General features: G+C 45.4%; 2 protein-coding genes across 2 annotated transcripts; one reads left to right on the top strand and one right to left on the bottom strand.

Moving 5' to 3' along the window:
* Positions 1 to 3469: 3469 nt before the first annotated feature.
* On the top strand, positions 3470 to 8645 carry LOC130390257 (integral membrane protein 2A-like). Its single transcript, XM_056600118.1, has 6 exons — positions 3470 to 3667; positions 4150 to 4287; positions 5314 to 5499; positions 5769 to 5879; positions 6437 to 6581; positions 7061 to 8645. Exons 1-6 carry the CDS (start codon positions 3596 to 3598, stop codon positions 7153 to 7155), a joined length of 747 nt encoding a protein of 248 aa, XP_056456093.1. The 5' UTR covers positions 3470 to 3595; the 3' UTR covers positions 7156 to 8645.
* Positions 8081 to 19533, bottom strand: LOC130390261 (uncharacterized). Its single transcript, XM_056600124.1, has 6 exons — positions 19064 to 19533; positions 17921 to 18280; positions 17453 to 17633; positions 16284 to 17156; positions 10234 to 10473; positions 8081 to 9913 (listed from the first exon to the last, which is right to left on the bottom strand). The coding sequence occupies exons 2-6, from the start codon at positions 18085 to 18087 to the stop codon at positions 9134 to 9136; spliced, it is 2241 nt and encodes a 746-aa protein (XP_056456099.1). The 5' UTR covers positions 18088 to 18280; positions 19064 to 19533; the 3' UTR covers positions 8081 to 9133.
* Between the last annotated feature and the right edge of the window lie 1192 nt (positions 19534 to 20725).

The raw sequence follows: 20725 nt of genomic DNA, 5'->3' as shown, positions 1-20725 counted from the left end.
GTGTGTGTGTGTGTGTGTGTGTGTGTGTGTGTGTGTGTGTGTGTGTGTGTGTGTCTGTGTGTGTGCGTTTCTGTGCTTGAACATATTTGGGCAAGCTCACAGATCAAACACAGCGTAAGATGAGCCCATAAACAAGCCTTCAGAACCACTTACGGCCTGTCGGAGGAGTGTGTGTGTGTGTGTGTGTGTGTGTGTGTGTGTGTGTGTGTGTGTGTGTGTGTGTGTGTGTGTGTGTGTGTGTGTGTGTGTGTATGTGTGTGTGTGTGTGTGTGTGTGTGTGTGGGGGTGTGTGTGTGTGTGTGTTCGGGGGCCGGGGGGGTAGGGTACGGTGGGTATGAAGGCAGGGGACGTTTGTGCAGAAATCAACTGCCCTGTTTATGTACCTTTCAGTAGTGATTACCGGTCCAATCTGTCTGTTTAGCGGAGGAAATATCATAGCCTGAGAGACTGTGTGTGTGTGTGTGTGTGTGTGTGTGTGTGTGTGTGTGTGTGTGTGTGTGTGTGTGTGTGTGTGTGTGTGTGTGTGTGTGTGCGCACGTGTCTTTGAGAGAGACGTAGAGAAAGTGGATATACGTGTTTCCTCAGTGTTTTGGTGTGTGTATGAATGGGTGTGTATGTGTGTGATGGTGAGAGAGAGAGAGAGAGAGAGAGAGAGAGAGAGAGAGAGAGAGAGAGAGAGAGAGAGAGAGAGAGAGAGAGAGAGAGAGAGAGAGAGAGAGAGAGAGAGGGCAGCTGCAGTAAGAGCACCAGTTAAGTGTTTATTTACTCATATGAACAACCTTGACCGAGTGAGCCGAGCGGGGAGGAAGTGGACCACGACAACCACCGGGGGGCCAGACCCGACCGAGAGCAGCCAAGCCCTGGTGCCAAGAAACAGTGTGTTTCCATTGACCACCATACAAAGACTGAGAGACATAACCTAGGAGAAAAAAAGAGAGAGAGAGAGAGAGAGAGAGAGAGAGAGAGAGAGTGAGAGAGAGAGAGAGAGAGAGAGAGAGTGTGTGTAAGGTGTGTGTCAAAGGTTTGAAAGTTTGGCTCTCGCCTCAGTTTCCACACAGCCCAGTAAAGGTTGCTAACTGACGGTGTGAGGCTTGTTGGGAAACACACAGCATAAAGTGTCCTCGGCTACACAATATTTGAAGTGTTTACATAAGTTAATTTAAAAGCTATGTTACATGCTAAAATATCCTTCATAGACGTACATTTCTACATTGGTCTTTGTTTATTGAAAGTAAAAGAACAGTATGGAAAGTTTGGACATGTGTGGTGAGCTGAAACAGGCTACATTTGTCGAAATGTATATTTGTCAGATGTTATTATAGGCCCACCAAATTAAGTTTCGAAATGTGAATAATGTGGCATTGTGGTTCTTGTACTCTTCTTACATCTCCACTAGATGGCAGTAATAACCCAAGCATCTTTCCTAAACATAATTATGTAGATGTTATTTACTGCCTCTCCGAGACATTCTCAGCTACTACAACATATCCAAATTCGAGGACTTACCATTATCGAGGCTACATGTATAAAGTCAACAAATGGATTGTTTAGCTCTGTTATTGGACGAATAAGAGATTCATCTGGTGGTTCAGCTGGAGATTTAGCTGAATATTCATCTGTCTATTAATTCAGGAAGTAGCCTCACAGCATTATTTTAAACGATGTGAGGGTACCGTTTCTAACCAAGGTAACCAGAGCAACAGTCATTTTCGCTTCGCCGTCTCACCACTCCCTTTGGTTTCACTTGACGCAGCTCACGCAACCGCAGTAAATAAAAATATGAACGCCCTCGGGTTTCCCAAACGATGTAGCCCATTCACGTCATCATTATATTACTTAAAAAACTGTTGCTGGTGTGATATTTTTCAGGTAAATTACTATGTTACATTATGTAACACTATGTTAGGAAGACTTTTCGAAGCACACCAGATGGCACACAGGGGGTATGCCTGAGTAAAAGTGCTTTTACGCGCTTGTCAGACGCAAGCAGATCCCGCCAAAACATAGATGCGGTAAGATAACAGAAAGGCGGGATGGAATTGCGATGCACGTTCCCGATGTGGGTCCAGCTGAATTGGACGGGCCGTTAGAAGACTGGAGAGTTCCGCCCAAGACCCCGGGAACAGTGCATACTTCCGCAATCCACCAGTGCTCAGCGGTCAAGCCTGGTATTGCAGCTGTTTAAGCGGGCTGTGCCTCCGCAAAAAATGTCATTCAATGCCTCATAATTATCTTTATGCCATGTCCTAAAAAATTAAGTTTTCTCTTTTCAAAACGCCACCTCAAGCGTTTTACTAGCCGTTATCATTTTTTGCTGGAGAAGGGAGAGGTGGGCAGCTTAAAAGGAGTCGTAGTGAAACAAATGTTGTTTCGGCCCGTCATTCGAGAGGTTCTAGTGCACGGCTCCGTTAACTTCTCGTGTCCGAGGTTTTGTCCTTTTACTTAACATGAATGCCGTTGATGGTTTTTAGGCACTGTGGTGACTTTTTATCACTAGTGATAGAGGGATTTTTAGACTGGTTCAGCTGCTGCTCAATGACTCACGTTCTCTGCTTGCGATCATTGCGATTCACCATTTATTGATCCATTTATTCAAAAGATCCAAAGACAAAGAATGGGTGCATTACGGTATCATTCTTATAATATTGTTAATAGCCTAATAAACATTTCAGATGTGTTAATATTTAATTTTTCATTTGCTTGTTTAGCTGTGTATGGCAGTTAAAAATGTTGGTGTATTAAAATGATTTATGTGGGTAGGCTACTCCAACCTCATTGCTGATCGATATGTTACCATTGATTTGTATATAAATTATTGATTGCATTTTTAACAGTTGGAAGGAATCTGTTTCTTAAGCAATAACATTGAAGATTTTTGTCTAGGCCTACATAGATTTACTATGTTGTTGGTGTTATATGTTATATGGAGCAATCTTTCATATTTATGAAGTTAAATTAAAAGAAAAACCAACCTCTTCACCTTCTTCAAACATGGTTGGCCGTTGTTCTAACTTATTCTAACACTTTTATACATATATATATATATATATATATATATATATATATATATATATATATATATATATATATATATATATATATATATAAAGTATATATATATATGAAGTTTTCGACTCTATTGATGTGACCTTTTCAGCTTGTTTTGTGTAGTTTAATGCTTGCAACTGCTGGGGCACTATGTTGCACAAATGTCAATAAATCTCTCATAATACATTCCGTCATGCATATTATACAATGATCACATCCACATATTGTTACTATATCAAACGATGGTTTTGGTGATATTATGCTTCATCATCATCAATGGGGGGGAGGGTGCATTGCATTAATAATGCACTTATCACTTGCTACCATCTTTATTTCTGAGAACGAGAATAACGGAAAATTGGTGGCCAGTGGGCCAGCTCCGCCCCTGTCTGCAGGTCATCCAGCAAAACCGGAAGTGCAGAACAAATCCGAGGTTGTAAAGTGCGTCACTGAGCGGAGGAGCTGCCGAGAATAACCGAAACCGACATCACTGTCTGCACTGATAATACAACTATTTCACGTAGGAAGGCCATACTGTCAATTCAACATGGTGAAGATCGCGTTCAACTCCGCTTTGGCGCATAAGGCGCTGGGGAAAGAAGTCCCGGCTTCAGAGACGGTAAATGATTATTTTGTCTGGTGCGCCAGCGGCTCTGCGTGTTTGTCTGTCTGTCGCAGGACTCGCGTGAGGCCTCTTTACAGTCGCCATCACGCAACAATCAACATGCCCTTCATGATTGTAGCCGTTATTATTGGGCAAACATAATACGTCCTGCTATTAGAGTGAAAATAAACGTTTTGTATGCATCAGTATAATATGGATTTGCATTGTATTTGTTCTTGTTTCGTGGAAGCGGTCTATGGATTATAGATTACACCTGCGGAGGGTTGACAAATAGTAGTATAGGCCCGCCCATCTTTAGGAATAATAGTCGTCTGCTTTCATATTAACGCATGTCCGTAAAGTGATGTTTTATCTCGGTTATAGCTGACCTCTCTTTACTAGTTAAATGTGTGCATCGTGTGTCTGCGCGCTGCATGTGTCATGCGCCTGTCTGCGTGCGCGCTTATACGTGCGCCTGACCCGTTACCTCCTCGTAGGATCCCGAGCTGGCGGGTGCTCGGTTGGGCAGCGAGAGCTCCACAGCGGGGTCTCTTCTCACTCTGCTGGGGATAGCCTTCATCCTCAGCGGGCTCATCGTTGGAGGAGCATGTCTCTACCGCTACTTCACCCCGAAAGTAAGTAGGCAATGGAAAGCAGGGTCGAAATGGCACATAGTGAAGTCGACGTGGACAAGGGGTTATGTTATTGTAATTAATTATTAATAGCCTACTCTAATGTTTGCAGTTTAGCTGTAGGTATTCCTGAGCAGAATAACTAATCCCAGGAGTGCTCATAAAAGTGTCAACTAAATTACTACAATAAGATCAAAGGGGGGGTGGATCTAATGATATCATGGTTAGCCTTTCCTCCTGTTTTCCAACGATGTTTTCCAATGATATAAATAGAATAAATCTAGGCCTACTAAAAGTATCTATCTTAAGCCCCTTCCTGTCATTCCCATCGATAGAACTTTCCCTCTGTGGCCGCAGCCCATGTGTAAACAAGTGTCTCATTGAGATGATTTTATTATACAAAGAAACTCTTATCTCCATAGCAGTTCTATTCAGTTCATTTAAAGTATGATTCATTGGATGCTTAAAATGAACATTCGTTGAGAAACCACATTATTTAATCGACTGGTATTATTTTTTTGAGCTCGGTATGACAAGGAGCGGTAACAGTTCAACATGTGGTCTCTTCAGAGATACAAGGTGAACAGACGTGCACTCCGTACAGTTTACCTTGTATCGGTTGTTAAACCACACCAGGTGCTTTTACAGCAACCTATGTGTTTCTGCAGAACGAAACCATGAACAGTTGACTGTCTGCTATTCATAACTGTCAACTGCTGTCCTTATTCAAAGGAAAAACAATCCCACGCTAAAAACAACATATTTCAGATGAAAGAAGATGCTGTGGGTTACATATTAACGCTAAAGATGGACCCATGTCCAAATCTAGACTACAAAGTAGGATAAGATATGTACTCAAATGGCCCTTTATGGATTTAAAAAACTCTTTTAAATTTTGTGTGTTTGACTTCCGGTGGGCAGTGACTAGCCCGTACAAGGGGGTTGGGTTTCCTCCAACCACAGCCACTGTGTACCGACGCAATAAAGCTCACGGTACGGTGGGGGGGGGTGTTTTCCTCCGTCTCTCAGCGGCTGTACCACGGATCCATGCAGTTCAGCGACGTGTCCGCCGGGGTGGCCGGCGAGAACCAGCCCTACTACCTGCCCCGCGTGGAGGAGGAGGTGGAGATCTCCGACAACATGGCCGTCATCAGCGTGCCCCCTCCGCGCTTCCGGTCGGGCGACCCCGCCTACATCCTCCACGACTTCCACAGGGTGCGGACTGGACACGCACGCATCACATGTAGCACACCATCAGACACACGCACACACACACACACACACACACACACACACACACACACACACACACACACACACACACACACACACACACACACACACACACACACACACACACACCGCTCCATCAGTATCCCTCAGTTAACCTCTTTCTCCCTCGCTCGCTCTCTGCCACACAAAAGTCGACGTGGAAATGTCCTGCGATCTAACCGTGCGGTGTGTGTGCTCGTTCCCTGGCGTAGAAGCTGACTGCGTACCTCGACCTGACTCTGAGGACCTGCTTCGTGATCCCGCTGAACACGTCCGTGGTTCTTCCCCCCCAGGATCTCATGGACCTCTTCATGCAGCTCATGGTGAGCCGGTGGCATCTAGCGGCCTGACACCGCCGACTGCACTCACTGGCTCGGAATAAGACGGCACATTTATTTAGTCAAGGTCAAAGGGGCAAATCGCCATCATAATTTCCCAGTGTTCACACTGACCTACAATTACAATTAGGGCATTTAGCAGACGCTTTTATCCAAAGCGACTTGCAGCGGTTAATACACACATTGACACACCGACGGCAGCCATGCAAGGCGACAGCCAGCTCGTCAGGAGCCGTTAGGGTTAAGTGCCTTGCTCAGGGACACATCAACACTCAGCTAGGAGGAGCCGGGGATCGAACTAGCAACCTTTCGGTTACAAGAACACTGCTCTACCTCCTGAGCTAAGCCGACCTATTGAATTAGCCGTCATTTTCCGAGATGCAGCAAAGTAAACCTCCAATAGTCATGTTTATAATGATCAAAAAGCGACCAATCCGATGTCGAAACCCGATCGCTGACCTTGCTGAAACGTATAGACGTACGTATACTATGCTGAGCGTTAATGTCAGTGTGAGTTGTTCACTGGAGGCTGTGTTTGTCAGTCTGGCTCCTACCGTAGCTACCTGGTGCAGGAGGACCTGGTGGTGACAGAGCGCGTCGACGACATCAAGCCCCTGGGCTTCTACATCCGTCGGCTGTGTGACGGCAAGGAGACGTACCGCATGCAGCCCCGCTCAGAGCTGCCAGGTCAGGAACGCGTTTGGGATGCATAGGATAATATGAAAACAAATGACATGTGTAAACTGCATGAGAGATATTTGATTAATGACTAATCGTTTGGTTTGCAATGATTTGAATTGAACACATTTAATCACAATGCTATCGCTGTAAACCTTCAACTTTTAAATAACGTTCAAGATTTAGCTGACAAAGGAAAAGCATTTTAATAACGTCATGCTAATATTAATTCATTAAAGGTGTAGTGGGTAGCACCTACATTTTACATAGTGGACCTTTAAAACTGTTCACAATAACGATGGAGATTTTTCTTGACCTTGATATTGAGCTCCCCAGTATGGTGGCAGCATAACTTCCTATTTACTAAAATATTTTGACTATCGCTACTATAATTATTGAAAATACAATCTTACCTTTTGCTCTAGTTTTAGATTGGCCATTGAAAACGATGTGGGAAGTTTTCTAGAACTTTTTCTTGTCTCCATCAGGTGGCAGAATCCAGAAGCGTTCTGAAGAGAAGTGCTTCACCATCCACCACTTTGAGAACAAGTTTGTTACCGAGACCAGAATCTGCAAGGCCTGATGAGAGACACAGACAGAGAGGGAGGGGGAGAGAGAGAGAGAGAGAGAGGGAGAGAGAGAGAGAGAGAGAGAGAGAGAGAGAGAGAGAGAGAGAGAGAGAGAGAGAGAGAGAGAGAGAAAGAGAGAATGGGTGAGACAGAGGGAGAGAGGGGGGAGAGAGAGAGAAAGAATGATTGAGACAGAGGGAGAGAGAGAGAATGACAGAGAGAGAGAGGGAGAGAGGGAGAGAATGATTGAGGCAGAGGGAGAGAGAGAGAATGATTGAAACAGAGGGAGAGAGAGATATAGAGAGAATGATTGAGACAGGGAGAGAGAGAGAGAGAGCAAGCTGCTATCACACTAGCAGAGTATTTTTGTAAAAAATTACCTTACTACTGAACATTATGCTTTTCCCGCTCTTTCCCCAAGTGAATTTGATGTTTCAGCGTTATAAGCTACCACAATGTAACATCTATAGGTTATTGATTGCTTATGAACTAACCTGGTCCCTATCTAGTCTTGTGCTGGTCATTTCTTCCATAATGCTAGCTTATGTTTTACTGGGGCTGTTTAGTTTGATCCTGTTAGCTAGCTATCCTACATGTTTTAGCTAGCAATGAAACAATTTCCCCCGGGATAAATAACAACCTGAATCATCAATAAGCAAGTGATCCTACATCTATTAGCTAGCTTTCCTACATGTATAAGCTATCTTTCGTACATATATTAGCTAGTGATGCTACATCTATTGGCATGTTGCAACATCCGATCACCTCACACAGAAGCGTTATATGTGAAACCCGTCTCATGTCGGCCTGATGTGACCTTAGGGAGATGTTTAGAAGAGTCCTATACCTTCCAGACTTCAATGGTGTACGTTTTAAAAACCTATCTAAGACGGATGGATGAAACCCCACAACAATGCACTTGTTTGTTTATTTTGTGTCGTCATAATGAGGCCGTCCCGGAGGTCTTAGTCTGTACGTGAAGTTCCTTCCTACTGTCTGAACTTGTTACTGTATCGATGACATCAAACCTCAAAGAGGACAGATTGCTCCCCCACAGGACACGCTAATGTATAAGATTCGGTTGAGGGAATGAGAAGTGGCAGGTGCAAAAATAATTAATAACTGACCTAACAGAATTGAGACTTTTGGCAATTTTGCAATTGACTACCTTTTTCGTTACCATTTCCAAGGATTTTATTTGTGTACCTCAAGTTGTTTCAATTGATTCAAACACGACTGCTAAATTTTGTATATAAATGTTTCAAATGTTTGTAATTAAATTGTGAAATAACAATTAAAACGGCTTCCCATAAAAATCTAGCTGTAAAGAAGGACAATCGGAAGGGAAAGAGCTGTGCCTGGTGAAGTGTGTTTCTAAACACAAGGAGATAGTCTTAACTGTTTTGATGAAAGATAATATGGTTTTGTGTAAAGTTACTGAAATTAATGTCACTTTGTAATTGTAATTTGTTGTTGAATAAAGTTACATTTCTTTACCTTTAGAAGCCTGCTCTATATGTTTATTTTTAAATTACTATAATGCACAACTATTACACATATATGACACAAACTATTAATGAAATAGTTTAATCATACAATAGTTTCATCCAATAACATTTCTCCCAAAGAAATGCTTCTTTAAATGGTTTCGGTATTCTATACATTCACTCAGTGGCATTGACAAGTTCTGTGTCAATACCACCTTTTTCCCTCGGCGCTCAGAGCTTTGATCTTTTGTTTCACATTAAATGGTGTGGGGACTTTCCGGCAGACAAAAGGAAAATCCGTTCTCCTGCTGCAAAGGAAATATAACTAACGGAGTAGTACAAATGGAAACAATAGTAAAAACACCCCTGTGTTTTAAAAAAGATACCTAAAACAAAGATGCAATATAAAAAAATTGCATTCAACAAATCGTCCACAACAAGAACCACCTTTTGGCGGTTTTTGAGGCAGCGCACGTTAGGGTTCCTCGGCGTGTCAGCCGACGTCTCAACGTCCCCGCCTCCAGAACTCTTTGGTGGTGCGATAGTACATGATGGGGTCCAGGCAGGAGTTGATGCTCGCCAGGCACAGTGTCCACGGGTGGCTCCGCAGCACCTGCTCCCGCACGCTGCACCCCAGGGCGCCCACCTTGGCCAGGAAGTCCAGGGGAAAGGTCACGTGGTACGGGACAAAGCACACCAGGAACACCATCAGACAGCTCATCACCATCTTCATGGCCCGCCGCTGCTCCCGCCGGTCATGTGACACCCCTTCCGTCCGGCTCCGCAGGCTCGCCACGTTCAGGCAGGCGCACACGAGCACCAGGACTAAGGGCAGGATGAAGCCCAGCAACTCGGCCATGATGATGAGGGTCCAGGCCACCGGTATGCCCACGGGCTGCATGGGCAGCTCTGAGAAGCAAACCTCGTTTCCGGCAGAGCCCCGGAGGCTGGGGCTCGTAGCGCCGACCAGGGCATCGCCGCCGGCCTCGGGGTTGAGGTCCGCCTGGGGCTGCCTGGGGGTGCGGAGGACGGGGAAGGGGATGCAGCAGAGGAAGACCAGCAGCCAGCCTGAGACGCAGACGACCAAGTCTCCCTTCTTCTTGGACGAGCTGTGCTTCAGGGGATACATGTTGAGCTCGCACCGGCGCAGGCTGATGCACGCCATGAAGAAGATGGAGGCGTACATGTTGACGTACTTGAGATAGAAGCAGAAGATGCAGAAGGGCTGGCCGAAGGGCCATTTGTTGTAATGGTAGTAGTAGATCCGCAGGGGCAAGGTGAGCACCTGGGCAGAGGAGATTGATCACACATCGGGCAAATTAAGATCTCTTCAATTTAAGTGAACAAAGAAGTGGTGCATCTTAGTTTGGCCTAAGACATGAAAGGTCTCACCTTTAAGGTCTTTCAAAAAGGGATTATATTTGCAAGAAATGAACGATTAATCAGACCTTGATCAGTCACTATAGGAGCAACCACATCTAGATAATTTGCAACCATCAAGTTAACCATCAAAGTACAGTATATGCAGTTTTTGGATCTCGCTACATTAAATGTTTTAAAACAAAAGTCCTACAGAAGCAATCTACAGAGGAGGCTTATAATCACCTGCATCAGGTCGGCCAAGGCCAGGTTCATCATGAACAACACTGCTTTTTTGGTCTCCTTCACGTACTGCCGGAAAACCCAGAGCGCTACCAAGTTACAAGGCAGCCCCAGGATAAAGATGATGGCGTACACCACCACATAGACTTGGTGCTGGTAGCTCTGGAGCTCCGTGTTGCTGACACAGCTCTGGTTCACTCCGCTCATCTTCATGACTGTTCTGCTTTTGATCTCTGGCTCTACCTAGCACCTCGATCAATCGAGGGGTTGGGCTTCCTCCGACACCCACTTGATCTTCCTCTTGTATATCCAGCCAAGGTGCTTTGTTGTCGTCTGTGGGGAGAGGTGTTTGCTGTGAGCGTCGTCCACGCCATCCATTGACCAGTAGAGCCACTAATGTCCCAGTCTTGGTCCCATGATCTCACTGCTAAAAGAACATTCAGAATAAGATTACTGCTCTAATGATCTACAGGAGAGAAGGGGGTGAAGTCTGCCTGAAAAAAATTAACATGTTTAAAAACCTTTTTTCTCAGATGGGTTTTGTAGTTTATTGCTTACATTACTTTAAGATAAAACTACTGTAGTGGGTTAAATATGTGTGTGAAAATGTGGCTGGTGTGTGCCCTTTCCACTTACGCTCTGTCAGGTGCATGGTAAAAAAGGGACATCACTTTCACATCTGCACATTGTAACCTCAGGCCTTTGCTACGAGGCCTACATCAAAATAGAAAAAACAACCCCTTTGCTGAATGTTTCCAGTGTCACAAAGCACAACTATCTCTCCCCTTACTAGTATGGCCTGCCGTTATACTCGTTGGTTTATTCAACGCTCAGAGATTTGATGATTGGATTTGGCAACTAGTGACTCAAAGAATGAGAGGGAATCTTAAAATGTAATCATTTCACCAATTTCACCCACCTGCCCACCATTTGGTGAGGGAATTAACTTTAAGGGACTAAGCCAAACAGGCCAAATGGCTGAATTTTTTTTGTACTGTATCGATACATTAAGCTGTCTTGATAATGTGAGTGAAAAGAGGCAAAGAAGGTTGCAAATGAGGACAAGAAACAGGAAAGTAGTGGTTGGTTGCTGTCAGTCCAGGGGTTTGAACTCTCGGTCAGAGCAGTGTGGAGATGGATACACCGGGCCTGGCACTTATTCTCTGTTGTGTAATTCAACAGAGATTATGTCTGTTTAATTATTGTGGTCTCTGATTCACCCCTCCATGGTATCCCATGCACTTACTCATTCTCAGAGTGCTGTGTGTGTGCAGAGCCCCCCCCAGTCAGCAGCCCTGGAGCTGTCAGATAAAGATTCACTCCCTTAAGATGTCCCCTCACTAACCAACAAAACATAGAGTGGTTGGAGTATAAATTAACATATCCAACCCCCCTCCTCCCAAACAAGTCTATGAGAACTGCCTGTATGACACACACACACATGTAGACAAGGTTGTGTCTGTGTCTGGCCAACATTTGGTTATGCAGAGCGAGGTAAATTACATAAGATGTAATATAAAATAAACATATAAATATATCATATCAATGTAACAAAAAATAGTCTTCCTAATAAAATACAGTTCAACTGCAAGATTCACCGGAATTTCCAATGATGATTTCTTCTCTCCAGTGAGTCATCTCTCAGTGGGCTGATACACAGCATCCTATATCAGCCCTCTGTGTGTGTGTGTGTGTGTGTGTGTGTGTGTGTGTGTGTGTGTGTGTGTGTGTGTGTGTGTGTGTGCGTGTGCGTGTGCGTGTGCGTGGGGAAACAATGAGCTCCTTCCACGTGCATCATTTACAAGACTAAAGTCTGCTTAGTTAAACCTGCTGATACACAAATAAACAGACACACACATATGGGAGCCTTGTAAACACAAACACACACACACACATACACACAAACACAGACAAACACAATCACACATGTGCGTGGGCAAGCCAACGGCCGCCCTGCCCTGCGTTACAGACATTCCACTCGCTGAAGGCCTCCCGCGGGATATTACCCCAGAGTTAAACTATTCTCCAACCACTCTCTCTCCTGCCTTTCCATGTTCTCCCGACAGACTGACATTCAAACGCGACAATGCAACAATCCCACTCAGAGTGCCGTGTAGTGCGTGGTCCCCACCTCTTATCTGGGACGTCCTGGTGTTTTGCCGGAGCTCAGGCGTCTGTCAACGTTCCCTTCTCAGTAGAAAGACCGAAGAGCACAGGCACCGAAAAACAAAAGTCAATCCCCCCCCGCCCCTTACTTTCCTCATCCCACCCATATGAACACCCACCACAATCTCAACTCACCCTATTGAATCTCCCTCCTGTGTTATCATAACACTTTAAAATAATACCTAATTTGCCTATCCTGTGTTGCCATTCTTTCAGTTTTTGGTACTATTCTGCTATTCTACTATGCTTCTCTGGCTTCTCTTTCCCCTTCCTCTTCCTCACTTTCTCTTAAGACGCACAGTGAAGATGATGCTTCCTGTTATTTCTGGGGGAGGGGCTTAGCAGAATTTTCACACCATCTCCACTTGTGTTATTTAGCACTGGGTCTGCCAGACTGGTCTGTGGACGTGGTGAACTCCCAGCACGGCTACTTTAAGCCCAGAGATGGCCCACCAGTGGAGAAAGTCCAGAGAGATAATTTTGTCTTGAAAAGCAACCAGATTCTACTTTCACAACTACCACAGTGGAGGTGGCATTAAAAAGGAAATGGCATAAAGATAACAGTTATTTGCTTCAGATAAGGGGAAGCTGTGCAGCAGGGGCGGGGGGGGGGGGGGGGGGGGGGAATAAGGCACATGTTAGTTTCAACTACAAGTTTTCATACCTTTCGAAACTTAGAGCAACGCTTGAGTCTTAATCAACGTTTACTAATCTGTAGATAATACGCCAACCAGCCTGGTGTTGCAAGGTGGCTGTCACTTCCCCAACTCACTTGCACTTTGAGTCCCTCCAAAAGCACCATATAATTATATGTATTATTATTGTTATCATTATTTTTAATTCAGCATTGTGGTGTCTGGGACTACTGTGGCAACTGGCCCCACATTCAGATCTCAACTCTAATCTAGCATATTCTACTGTACTTTATACCCTACAGCTACCCTACTTCTTTTGCTACTGCCCTACTTTAGCTTGCAAAGGATCAAGGGTTCTGTGCAGGTGCATCTGTTGCATGTCGTTCGCAGTGGGAGATAACCTCACCATCTAGAGCAAAGCCACATACTGTATTACTGTGTTGAATAATATTTATTTTATCTTTCACCGGAACTCAAGAAAAGTCTATGGTGTGTTGAGTAATGCGTGTTTATAAAGAGTCATTAAACATAGTGGTTAGCCATGTTGATAAGGTACGTACAGGAATAAATTACGTCCCATAACCAATGCAACCACGACAGCTATGGCAGATATGTTACCCCATTCACTTGCTCCCCTATGTAACTACCGGGGCTCTGTAGATAGTCTCACTGATTAAATGAACTTTGCCTTATCTGCAGCCATTGGCTCTGTACTCTTCTTGTAATTAAAAATCGAACAATGAAAGCGAAGCGAAGTTGAAGAATACCGCAAATGGCACTCAACTCAACATTAAGTCTTTCATCTGCATGACATGACAGCATGCTCATCTACAAAACTGCATTAACTACTTCCAGGAAGGCTTAATTCTCCATTCTCATCAACTTAAACAAGAAAACCCGTAAGCATCTTTTCGACACTCTTGCATCCAGCGCGTTGTTCAGATGCTATTTTAAGGGCGCATTTATAAAGTTGCTTGTGCACCTCGTGCATACACTGTGGTTCTCTCATCTACCACATTCTTGGTAAATTATTTGGGAAAGAACAGCTGATACAGCGGTAATAAGTTTTGAGACACATGCATATTAGGAACACAAGTCGATAACGTTAATGCATACAATACTGGCAAGAAACGATATTTTTTATTGCGTATATCATTAAATAGAACCACAGTTACCGCATATCATATGTGTGTTAAGTTTTCTTTGCCGAAATTTATTTGAGACTCAGTGTTTCTGAAGTTGTGGAAGAAAACGCTATTCCATGTGTGAATTAGGACATATTATTTGGCCATAAACTGAGCCATTTGAAGTTTGCGATTCATGTACCATGGACATAATAAGGGATGTACGAAGTGGTAAAGTCGCAAATCTCCCAGCTTTCTTGCGGCATTTCACTGAGGCACGCCCCCTTTCGGTCGTAGTATCTCGTCGCTTTCAAAGTAGAGCGAGCAAATCTGTACAACTAGCAAAGAAGATGGCTGCGCCCATAGTCAATGGGGATTGAGCTGTATTTTCTTTGTATTTGTACCACGTTGGGGGTTGTAATGTCGATTTTAAATCCTCTTACACACTTGATTTCATTGCTGCTTTAATCCGGTCACCAATTTATGCATTGCACGGTCATGCTTTGCGTGCAATTCAATGTAAAGTTGTGTTTTCAAGCTGGTTTGCTAAAGAGGCTATGTTGCTAATGATGACTAGCCCGCTACTACCCCTCGTGGCTCGACAGAAACACGACAGAACTTGTTGAAATTAAAATTGGCGAAAATGGCAAGATATTATTGCAATGTAAAAGGCTTGCAATGTTAATGTTTCTGTAAAGGCTGGCGACCATTATACTGGATTATTTATTTTTTCCAAAATAGTTTTCTTCTCAAACTCGTCGGACACAAATGGCAAACTGGAAGGCTGGAGCAAGGGAAATACGTCACGTTCTCGCTGAAGCTGGTCGTTCGTACCAGCCTACCATCAAAATGGATAGCAGCATAATATTTGAGGTCCGAGTTGCGGTCATTTATGTACCAGCGCACCACTGCTACATACAGATCACTTCCGCGATTTGGAAAAGTACTAGACACGCCTCCGAATACAAGTTACGTCTCCGACTACAAGTTACGCCTTCCACTAAAAGTTACGCCTCGGACTACAAGTTACGCCTCCTACTACAAGTAACGCCTCCGTCATGCAGGACGCGGACAGATACTATTGGGTAAAATAGCGACATCACCATAGAACCGTCCACAAAGCTACTTGCGCTTGACGCTTCTCACTTGCGTTTCAGACCGTTAAAATAAGGCCCTAAGAGTCTGACTCAAACCAGAATCAGAATGTGGGCCACAACAGTCAATTCATGAAATTATTTTAACTCAAAATTTAAACCATTATAAAATAAATGTATACATACATTTTGATGCCGGTCAAGTTCTCTGATTTTGAATGCTCATACGGATGGGTGTCATTGTGTGTGTCTGACTATGTTAAAGTTTCTGATTGTATTGAAGCTTGTCTACACATATGATTCAGGGCTATACAAATGCAATTTTACTGAATTTAATTAAATCACAGATTTATTTTTAGATTTTCAGATTTATTTACTAAAAGATTGGTGACATGAAAGTTATTTTGAAACCCAGGATGCACAGCAAATTCAGTCTGGCTTTGCCACATCAAGATCAATCGTAGATGGCACGTTGGTCTGGGGAAGCTGCAGTCATTTTCTTCAGCACAAGAGGCGTGATCAACAGGCCTAGTTCAAATTACTCTGTACGCGATTGGCTGCTTGCCGTTGCTTCCCTGTTGTCATTGTGTTAAACCAATAATCGCGACAATATCGCGCCAAGGGGAAAAGCCAGCTTGGTGATTGGCTCCTGCCAAAACGTAACGGAAGCAGAAAGAAATGTATTACTCTTCTCCAGACCCTTGTGCAGGGCGAACTCAAATTGCCCGCAGAATGGGCGGGGCTACCCAGTCTAGCTGATACACTCACGCAACAATTAATAGCTCTCATATTTGGACTTGGGTAAATTGACTTGAGTTGTTTCACATTTAGCTTATGATGTCCAAAAACGGGCGTGGCATTATAACACATATCTGGGGAGTACTTGGCAAATGGGCTCTCTCTGATCATAGCAACCTTGCTTCCCTCTAGTCCAAATATATAACTCCTCTCTATTCAAACTAACGAAGCGGCCCTTCCCTCAGCTCAGCGTTACTGCCTGAGCGAGACGGAGCCTGTCTGTGCTCCCTTCAAGCCTCTTCTGAAGCAGCTCTGACCCGGCCCGAGCTGTACGCAGCGATGAGGGGGGAGGAGAGGAACTTGGAGGAGAGTCTGGAGGCGCGCTTGCCAAGGTGCCTCCTGAACTCGGTGGTGAGGAAGTAGTAGAGCAGGGGGTTCAGGCAGCAGCTGAGGCTGGCCAGGCACAGCGACACCGGGTGGAACCGCTGGACGGCCAGCCTCAGGCCGCAGTGGGACACCAGGTCCTGCGTCACCAGCAGGTACAGCAGGAAGTTGACGTGGTACGGCGCGAAGCAGACGAGGAAGAGGGCGGAGCAGCCCAGCACCATCCGCAGGGCTCTCCTCTTGTCCTCGGCCGTCTGTCTGTCCCCCAGCGAATCCGTCTGGGAGACGGAGGAGGTGACGGTGAAGGTGCGTCCCCGGGGGAGGGGGTCCACCGGATCCTGGTACTGGGTCTTGAGGAGGGAGTGGACGATGCGGGCCGAGCTGTAACCGATGGCAGCCAGGGGAAGCAGGAAGCCAAGCAACTCTCCCAGAACCATGACGGTGACCGCCATGGATAGGGACAGCTTACGGGTGGGCAAGTCTTTAAAACATTTGGCTTCAGGAGAGCCGGCGGCGCCGTACCCTGGGCTGGAGCCCGGGCTGGCGGTGGAGTGCGATCCGTAGGGGATGGTCCCGGCTGTTGATGCTTGGGTGGGAGAAGAGTAGGGTGAGTGGTTGAAACTGGTGTTGTTGTCCTGGCCGCCCCTCACCAAGATGAAAGGGGAGCAGGCCATTCCGACCCCCAGCCAGACAATAATACTGATCAGCAGATCGTATCGCTTCCTCCAGCTGCGAGCGGAGAACGGCTTGAGCAGGAACACACACCGCTGCACGCTGATGCACACCTGAAGACAAAGGGGGGGGCAGATGCTGTGGATTCATCCTCACTGGCCCTCAAAAACCCAAACTAGATTGAGCTCATCAGCTAAGAGTCGAGGGGCTGGACTCCATAATGACAATAATACAAAACGATTGGATTATATTTAGGACATTTCATGTTTTCTCCATTTTGTCTGATTACCAATTTTCTGTTGAACTTTGTTTGAAATTCTGTCGAACTTCTATAAGACTTCCCCCCCCCCACCATATCGTCACAGTGATGCTTTATATCATTCGGTCTGAATTCTGATGGGCTGCTCACCAGGAAGACGATGGCAGCGTACATGTTGAGGTACTTCAGGTAGAAGCAGAACAGGCAGGCGGTGCGTCCAAAGGGCCAGGTGAGCGTGAAGTAGTAGTAGATCCTGAGGGGCAGAGAGAGGACATGCGCCAGGTCTGCAAAGGCCAGGTTGATCATGAAGATCAGCGTCTTCATTTTCTTGCTGTAGTTGCGTGACAGGCAGAGAAATGAGAGAGAGATGGGTTATCCAAAAGGCTTAAACTGAGTACCATACAACTATACGTGTGTGTGTGTGTGTGTGTGTGTGTGTGTGTGTGTGTGTGTGTGTGTGTGTGTGTGTGTGTGTGTGTGTGTGTGTGTGTGTGTGTGTGTGTGTGTGTGTGTGTGTGTGTGTGTGCGAGTGTGTGTGTGTGTGTGTGTGTGCGAGTGTGTTTGTGTGTGTGTGTGTGTGTGTGTGTTTGTGTGAATAAATGTGCATCGGTAGAATACCTAATATGCCTGCAAAGGACCCAAAGTGCGATGGTGTTGAGCAAGAGTCCAGGGATGAAGAGGAACAGGTAGAAGTAGGTATACAGCGTGTCCATGGTCTCCTCCCAGCTGGCCATGTCATCGGGACATTCCGAGGAGATGTCCCCTGAGCCATTGTTTGAAGTCATTCTTTGCCCTTGTCGGAACGCCCTTCGTTTATCGAACCAAACACGTGGCCTTCCATGTGACAGAAGTCCAATGGAATAGTTTGGAATGTGACGAGTTGTGGTGAAATGTCTCTGATGGTAGAGTGTGGGGTGGTCAGCAGTCAGCCGTTCCTGTGGACACCGGTTCCGCACTCGCACGTCATTGAAGACACACCTGCAGCAGGACCAATCAGAATGCTCGTAATGAGAATGGGAATATGTGATAAAAAACAAATAACTTCGGCTTGAATATCAATCCAAAGCCCGTCCTCTCTTGTGCCGTAGAGTGAATGACTGTGGAGCTAAAAGGCCTCAGCCGCCAAGACTCATACAGGAAGCACATTGGTGGAGGAGAGAGAGAGAGAGAGAGGGTGAGAGAGAGAGAGAGAGAGAGAGAGAGAGAGAGAGAGAGAGAGAGAGAGGGTGAGAGAGAGAGAGAGAGAGAGAGAGAGAGAGAGAGAGAGAGAGAGAGAGAGGGTGAGAGAGAGAGAGAGAGAGAGAGAGAGAGAGAGAGAGAGAGAGAGAGAGAGAGAGAGAGAGAGGGTGAGAGAGAGAGAGAGAGAGAGAGAGAGAGAGAGAGAGAGAGAGAGAGGGTGAGAGAGAGAGGGCAATCATTCAGCTTATCCCCTGAACCACTGCTCTGTTATCTGTCAAGGCGAGACCTCCGCCCTTCCTATTCGGACCCTTGCCTGGAGGGGACATGCCGGCCGAGGAAGCAAGAAAGAAAATATAAAGCATGCAGTGCATGGGCAACAGGTACTTCACATTTAGACGTGTACATCTCCTATAATTCAACATGCATTTTGAAAATTGGAGTATTTAAAACAAACGTATGCAAATGCTTAGTCAAATTTCACCTTTTTTCAATGTAGGGTGATGTTGAGGCTACAGACGACTATTTCTGATGCATAAACAACACTACATTCTAAGGCACATTCAAATAATTATCATGACTTACACTTTCCAAAAGTAACATCTGCAGGGTCACTTTGTTTTCTGGTGTGTGGCTCTCCTCTCCAAAAGTAAGCCCAATGGCAGGCTGTTCTCAGCGGGCAGACGGTCCACCTCGGCCCTCCTCTTCATGCATGCTACACCAGCTGACACAGATGCACGACTTTTGAAACCTAGGGGTTAGCTCAAGCACTACCCTCCGCATTACGGCTCTTACGATTTGACGAGGGCTCGGAGAGACTCTGTCCAGGTGGCTGTCTCATGATGTGCCACTCCTGTTAACCGCAGTACAGTGACAAAGGAAGTCGTTTTTTTCGTAGTGACACGCGTGTGGGTGCTGCTGCAGCATCCACTAAAGCGTTGTGTTGTAACTTGGTTGCACAAGGAAGGGAAACTGTGAGAAGGACGCGCACACAAAAGCGGATGTGTTCATAGCTTATAGCACAATGTAGAAAAAAAAGGGTTTGAGGTTGATGGATAGATACAGGTACAAACACACACACACACACACACAGACACACACACACACACACACACACACACACACACACATGCACGAATGGAGGGACAGTTAGGTAGAAAGGGAGAGAAACAGATGGACTGGCCAACAGACGGACACAGAAAAACAGATCTTGATCAGACAGAAGGTGGTCAGACAGACAGAGTTAAATGTGTTGCCTTTAATGTATCGTAGAGCAGGTTTTAAGCCTATATTATGAGAGCGACCCGTATTGGTTTAAATTTCCAACACTCTAGAAGAACATTGTGGTTATTAATGCCTTCGTGTTAATAATCATTATCATAATCGTATCACTCTCTTAACATACTTGGTTAATATTGTGACGGCCCTTTGGCGCCATCTAGTGGTCATGATGTCTTCTGACCACTGATCATTAAGGCCATCACCCACACTTGCTGGTTCGACGATAAAGTCTTCTCTTCCCTTGTCGGTTTGTCACATGACCATGATCAATGTTTGGTTTTGAGTATTTGTTAACATTATTGAGAAATACATTTAAAAATGGTTATGGTCATTATTTGTGGTCATCCCATTTATTGTGAGACCCAAGAGCCAGGTTGTGACAATATAAACTCAAGACAGCTCAATTTTATTTGTATAGCCCTTAACACACCTACAGCCTCTGTTACAGCTTTACGGGCCCTATTCGAAACACTCACTACGCCAAAGGAAAACAAAAAACTACCTTAATTTGCAAGGTAGAAATTCTAGAAAGAATGCAAGGTGAGAGACCCATCCTCCAGGGATGTGACTCATTTTTTACCATTGTACACCGTGATGGGGTGTTGAGCAAGCTGGTAGCCATCAGGGGTGGCCAGGCGTCCCCTCATAACCACACCTTCCTCTTACCCCTTCCCCTTACCCCTTCAAAACAAGGGGGAGGGGGAAGGGGAAGGGGAAGGGGAAGGGGAAGGGGAAGGGGAAGGGGTAAGGGGTAGAAATGGGATTGGGCCTTAAACTGACTAGACTGGGAAGGATGGACAAGGAACATGTAGGTACCCACTAAGCTGGTTACCTGGGCAGCAGGAGTAGGCTGAAGCAGGCGCTTTACGAAGAAGTTGTGCGCATCTGAGCAGGCTGTCACGCCATTCAAGTTGTTAGACTTTGTGGAGCGCCATTTGCGTTCTAGTTTTCTGCAGCCTGGTAGGA

Source organism: Gadus chalcogrammus, chromosome 10, assembly GCF_026213295.1.
Source record: "Gadus chalcogrammus isolate NIFS_2021 chromosome 10, NIFS_Gcha_1.0, whole genome shotgun sequence".
NCBI lineage: Eukaryota > Metazoa > Chordata > Actinopteri > Gadiformes > Gadidae > Gadus > Gadus chalcogrammus.
Note: the sequence above shows the minus strand (reverse complement) of the source record. Positions and strands in the feature narration are given on the sequence as shown.